The sequence below is a fragment of the Eriocheir sinensis genome, chromosome 4 (assembly GCF_024679095.1).
Source record: "Eriocheir sinensis breed Jianghai 21 chromosome 4, ASM2467909v1, whole genome shotgun sequence".
Lineage (NCBI taxonomy): Eukaryota > Metazoa > Arthropoda > Malacostraca > Decapoda > Varunidae > Eriocheir > Eriocheir sinensis.
This window is the reverse complement of record NC_066512.1, coordinates 24797885-24804314: the sequence shown is the minus strand read 5'-3', so window position 1 is coordinate 24804314 and position 6430 is coordinate 24797885. Positions and strand designations below refer to the sequence as shown.

The 6430-nt window shown below is 38.6% G+C and overlaps 1 protein-coding gene across 1 annotated transcript; it reads right to left on the bottom strand.

Annotated features, from left to right (window-relative positions):
- Nucleotides 1–1424: 1424 nt before the first annotated feature.
- Nucleotides 1425–5325, bottom strand: LOC126980825 (protein Asterix-like). The gene is made up of 4 exons (XM_050831104.1): nucleotides 5157–5325; nucleotides 3615–3723; nucleotides 2176–2273; nucleotides 1425–1657 (listed from the first exon to the last, which is right to left on the bottom strand). Exons 1-4 carry the CDS (start codon nucleotides 5207–5209, stop codon nucleotides 1582–1584), a joined length of 336 nt encoding a protein of 111 aa, XP_050687061.1. The 5' UTR covers nucleotides 5210–5325; the 3' UTR covers nucleotides 1425–1581.
- Nucleotides 5326–6430: the final 1105 nt, after the last annotated feature.

Sequence of the window (6430 nt, the reverse complement as noted above, 5' to 3'; positions counted from 1 at the left end):
TGCTGTTTCTCATACCCTTTTTCACCCCCCATGACCACACTTATTCCTTTCTCTAATATCACCCATTACCTGTGTCCTTTGCTACTCTCCCTCCATGCTCCCCCCCCCTTTTTTTATTGGAGAGGCGGCTATTCAAAGAATTGTCCCTTAATCCGTAAAACCATCACTTTCTTCATCTCTTCCCCAACCTGATCTCACACTGTAGTACTCTCTGCCCTAACTCAGTATGGTTTTGCAAGATCAATAGTGTGTTTTCTTGCCCTCTCAGATAGTATAATCTTACTCTTGCCAACATTCCTTGCAAATTTCTCCTCATACTCACCCTGTCAAATTCATCCACAATTATCTGCAGCATTCTTTCACTTTCTGCCAACAACAGTATCACCTGCTAATAGGTCTACCACCAAAGACCACTGTACCCATCACTTTTAGCTATGGGCCAACCTCTCCTACTCAGACTTTCATTTCTCTCATCCAACCATCTATCTATCTATCTATCATCATCAGCAGCCTGTATTATTCCCCTGCAGGATACAGCTCTCATTCATTTCCATTCATTTCTTGTGCCTCTAGATTTCAATTTCAATGTAAATATTAGTAAACTTACAATTATTACTAGTCTGATATTGAACATTGAATAGGCCACACATCATCACGTCCAGTGTACTAAAATCATTGACACGTGTTCCATCTTTGGCACTTAGTAAATTACACACTCATGAGTTACAGTATGAAGAGAATCATACCAAGTGGTCATAGCATATCAATTGACTACTTTTTAACACCTACTTCTGACTTGTAGTGCATAAAGTAATTTAAATATGGTGGGAGCATTGTAAACATATTCCCTATCCTCATTATTTAACCCGGTAGCAGCAACGGGCCAAATTTGTGGCTTTACCGTGTAGCAGCGACTGGCCAAATTTGTGCCATGATATAAACCCCAGATCATGCATAAACTGATTACAAAAGCTTTGATATATATTATGAAATGGCTTGTGTGAGTGATTATTTTTTCTCATTTTCTCGCTTAGAGGGACCATTAAGAAACATGATTCCCGCTGCTACCGGGTTAATGTGAAATAACCTCAACCATTCAGTGCTCATTCCAGTGTACAAGATGACGATGAGAAATTACAAAGAAAAAAACAAACACACTTCTAATACCAACTACTGTACATTAAACCTCAGCTGGTCTCTCACCTTTTAACTTATGCCTAAAGCCACAGTGTTGGTGGTGGCAGTGACAGCAGCAGCAGCATTTAGCACACACATGGTCTCCCAACACCAGTCTCTCTTCTGGCATCTGACCGACAAGTGAATGGGGCTTGCAAAATTTTATCTCAAGTTCCAAAACACAGTATATAAAGGTATTTTGTAAATATTCTTGCCTTAGCAGGAATCACCTAAATGACACAAGAAGGTAAAAGGGGAGACATTTTTAATACTGAAAAAGATCTTTCTAGTCATCCATTCATCATTAAATAAAATGTCCAGCAATATAAAAGTCATACATCACATACATTACTGAAAAAAATAAAGGGAGAGACATTTTCTAACTTTACATGCTGTGTTAAAGCCTCATATATTGGACCAGGGTGGAGTCATGGGCTGGGGGTTCTGGAGGTATGACATCACCACTGCAGAGATGGACAGCCTGTGGAAGGGCACAAAGAGGAAGAAATGGGAGTTATTGGCTGAAGAAAGTGAAGTGTTAACCATGCTGTCTGTCACTCACATGAATAAAAGGGGAAAAAATGTTTCTAACCATACTTTTCCTTTCTCTACACTTGAAAAAGTAATTGAAATAGAAAAAGTCTCGCCAAATGATATTTTTAAATTCCATATATGTTACCAGGACACACATTAGTCAGACCATATTGTGCTAAGAAAAATGTATCTATGCCACTGCTTTCCACTAGTCAAATAAATATGGACGAAAAACATATGCCACTGTTGTCTATTGGGTAATTAAATATAGCTAGACAAAAAGAAAATCAACCAATCAATCAAATAATTCCACTGGCATGCTAAATACTTTAATTTGATACCCTAAAGACATAAAAACAAAACAAAAAAACAATCAAACACTCAAACCAATTAACCAATCCACCAATTCTGCTAGCATGCTAAATATGACAACTCGCCACCCCAGGAGATGCCACAGGGCCTTACATGAAGCTGCTTAGCATTTGTTTGGTGTCGTCGTTGACCCGAGCGTTGGCGAAGCTGATACAGGAGCAATACAGCGCCACCCAGGCACACCACTTGAGCTGCAATGACACACACATATGAATAGTCACACACACTATACGAGGCGCTCAGTATAAAAGGGGCGACCAAACCAATTAAGGTCGTAGTATTGTGTTTTTGGCAGCATCTGGTTATGAAATTCTTGCTACATTGTATGGTGAAGTAGGTTAAGGAATAATCAACCTTAACCTGGTAGCAGCGGGGATCATATTTCTTAATGGTCCCTCCGAGCGAGAAAAATGAGAAAAGATCACCCCTCACACAAACCATTTCATAATATATATCAAGGCATTTGTGATCAGATTATGTATCATCTATTTTTGGGGGTTTATATCATGGCACAAATTTGGCCTGCCGCTGCCACACGGTAAAGCCACAAATTTGGCCCATCCCTGCTACCGGGTTAAAGTGGGTGATTTGCAGGCCTAAAGTTGCTATCTGGCTATCGAATTCTTGCTGCATTGTATGGCGAAATAGGTTAAGGAAAAAGCAACATTAAATTGAGTAAATCGTAGCTCTGAAGTTACAATCTGGTTACTGAATTCATGCTGCATCATGTGGTGAATGAAGAAAGTTAAGGAAAAAGAAATCTTAAAGTGGGTGATTTATAAGTCTAAAGTTGTGCGATTTTTCTGATGAACTTGGCTGGTGTTGGGTGTGTGGAGTCTGGTGGTCGCTTTAAAACACGATTTGTTCAGAACTATAAAAATGAGAGGTCGCTCCTTTTAAACTATACACCTCAATTATTGCGTACTTAATAAGGGTGCTGGAAACTAATACACAAATAATTAGGTATGATAGTGTGTGCTGTTGACAGAGGTGTGGAAAACTTTACGCAATGGAAATCAAAGAAAATTCATATAATTATACAGAAATAAATATTAAGTATTCCTCAAATTTCTTGAATAAAATAAATCTATCAAGCTCCTCTCATTTCTCCCCTGCCAGAATCTTCTTCTCATTTAATGTACTTATGTATTTTCCCTTACGAGGTTTGGATGGGGTATGAGTCTCCCACTTTTGATGATTATACACTCCCTCCTCCTTGATGTTCATTCTTCTCATGTCTTCCTCCACACACCGTCTCCAGGTATTCTTCAGTCTCCATCTGGTCTCCTCCCTTCTACCTCTACCTCCACGATTCTTCTGAGTACATGGCCCTCCTTCTTGACGTGTCCATACCATCTTAACCTCTGCCTTCTCAAGTTACTCAACGCATCCTCCACACCACACATTCTCATTACCTCTTCGTTCAATACCCACATGCCCCCTTGCCAAATTATTCAATGATAAAAAAGTGCTGGATGAATGGAAATGTTTATATAGTCTGAAATGTGGTGTTGGCAGCTGTAAGAACTCACCCGCATCATGAGTCCGCACATGCTGAATATCATGCCCAACACATTCATGTAGTCGGTGGTGGGGTCTTCACCCGGAGCCCCTGGGGTGCCCTGCGCTGGGGGCTTGTACCTGGGGGGAACAATGGGCTGTGCTTGAATCATTTCTTTTTTCTTCTTTTTTGTTTAACGTCCTTAGTTTTCCTTATGGGGTTGGATGGACTATTTGTATTCTGTCAATTAATTTTCACTACATAATACCTTCTCTTTACAGGAAATGTCAGGTTTCAGACAAGAATGAGTGATAAATATCGATAATTTCATTTGTCTCACAATGGTGTACAAAACTATTAGTTTATGGTAAGTTTTGATGTGTTAGGTATTAGTCAATTTGCTATAGTAAAATCATTTTTACCAGATCAGTTTGGCATTGGCTACTGGGGGTCTCTCCTTCCCTACCACACTGCCACATCTATCTCCAATTATCGGATTAGAGCCTAGGTGTGGTGTAAATAGGCCTTGCCCTTATCCTTCCACACTCTCTTTGCTTATAAGAAGACTTTATACATTCTGTGTACAGTATTTGTTTCTATTTAAGGTTCAATTTCATAGATTCCATAGAATTAAATACATGAAAAACTGAGGAATAAGTGGATCAGCTTGTGGAAGAAAACCTGACAAACAATGAATATAGAGGATACAGAAGCCACTCCCAGAATCCTTCATAAACTGGTAAATTATCTGACACTCCCTCTTCCTCATTATTGCCATTCTTCTCTGCCTAATCCTCCTTTCATCTTTTTTTTTTTTTCTCTCTCTCTCTCTGTTTATCTGTATATATTTATCTCTATCTATCTATTTCTTTAAAGATAACTGCACATACTTTGTATATTTATTTTTATAAGCTCAATTTCATAGATTTCATGGAATTAAAATAATGAAAAAGTGGCTCAGTATGTGGAAAGAAATAAAAAGTTAACAGTGAATATAGAGGATACAGAAGCCACTCCCAGAATCCTTCACAAACTGGTTAAGTATTTAACACTCCCTACCTCCAACTGACTGCTGCCCTTCCCTGATCCTCCCTTCTTCCTCTTTCCTCCTCATAAGTGGACAGTTACTCTCATGCACGCCACCTATAATCTATGCATTCCTAAGATCACCTAACAGGATGGGGAGGCTTTATCATTCAAGTTACACATTTCTGCAGAAACTTACTGCAACAAAAGATGAATAGTACAAGAGGTGCCAGAAACTTCAAAGTACGATGGGTGTTAAATAAGATGAATACCTTATAATGAAAAACAGATAGATAGATAGATAGATAGGTAGAGAGAGAGAGAGGAGAAGGGAAGATGAAAGGAGGATTAGGTGCTAGAAACTTCAGAGTACGATGGGTGTTAAAGTATATAAGAAAAACACACACACACACACACACACACACACACACACACACACACACACACACACACACACACACGAAGCCTTACAATAAAGTCCCTCCTCCTCCATTCCCTGCCTCTTCCTCCCTCACCCTCTCCTCCTCCACTCCTTCCCGGCCATTACCTGATTATTTTGTCCGCCCTCTTCGGGTCGGCGCTGTGGTTGGCCGTCTGCATGGTCGAAGTGGGTCCTCTCTCTCCTCCTTCTCGGCCTCTGCCTCTCGTCTGCTGCTCCTCCTCTTCCTCTTCTTGTGGCCTCCTGCTTACTGTCACACACCTCGGCCTGTCTTGCTCCTCGTACGGTAACTGTTTTTTTTTTTTTTAGGGATAATATGTCTTTGCTAATGATGAGTCCCCTTTTGAATACCTGAGATAATAAATTTGAGCGTATTTATTGATTTTCCTCCAGGTGAATTGCTGATGTTACTTAATTAATACACGTTTTTGCTGATGATGACTTCCCTTTTGAATACCTGAGATAATAAATGTGAGTGTATGTGTTGATTTTCCTCCAGGTGAATTGATTTTCGTGACATTATAATTATAGAAAGACTGGTACTGCTGTTTTATAGGGATATATGTCACCCACCTCGGCCTGTCTTGCTCCTCGTACGGTAACTGTTTTGGGGATACATTTGACTTAATACACGTTTATGCTGATGATGAGTCCCTTTTTGAATACCTGAGATAATAAATGTGAGTGTATGTATTGATTTTCCTCCAGGTCAATTGCTTTTCTTGACATATTTTCCCAAGGTAGTTTTGCTTATTTATTATTACATCACAAAAAATATCTTATAACCCAACAATAATTTACTACTTACTACAATACAATATAAGTCTCACAACGACCTGTCAGTACCTAGTTTTAATCATGCTGAAAAAAAGAAAACGAGAGAACTATAAAAAAATATCAAATACTATCTTATTAACCCTTCACATGCATACTTAAATACTTACAAATACACACAATAAACGCAAGATAAAAGAAAAATAATAAGTGTGAGATATAAATAAAGAGAGAGATTGACTGATTGATTCCTATATATACTACAACATTTATCATACTTATCAAAACCAATGAACACTTTAATAAACCCAATAATGCAAGATAAAAGGAAGAATTAGAGAGAAACAGAGAAATCACCACCTCATCAATTATTTAATGGCCTTACAACAATTATATATCTAATAAACCCCCCAAACAGACCAACACAACAATGAACACTAATAAATAAACTCAATAAATGCAAGATACAAGGAATAATGAGAGAGAGACAGAGAAATATCCACCTCATCAATGCCCTTTACAACATTAAGCCCACAAACTATCGAAATTGACTCCCAAACAGACCAACACAACAATGAACACTAATAAATAAACTCAATAAATGCATC

Excerpts from the sequence above, each read along its gene's own strand:
- LOC126980825 (XM_050831104.1), bottom strand. The coding sequence starts at position 5,209 with ATGCAGACGGCCAACCACAGCGCCGACCCGAAGAGGGCGGACAAAATA. Across the intron at positions 3,724-5,156 it reads AGGGCGGACAAAATAATCAG|GTACAAGCCCCCAGCGCAGG; the intron begins GTAATGGCCGGG and ends TGTTCCCCCCAG. Across the intron at positions 2,274-3,614 it reads TGTGCGGACTCATGATGCGG|CTCAAGTGGTGTGCCTGGGT; the intron begins GTGAGTTCTTAC and ends GTGTCATTGCAG.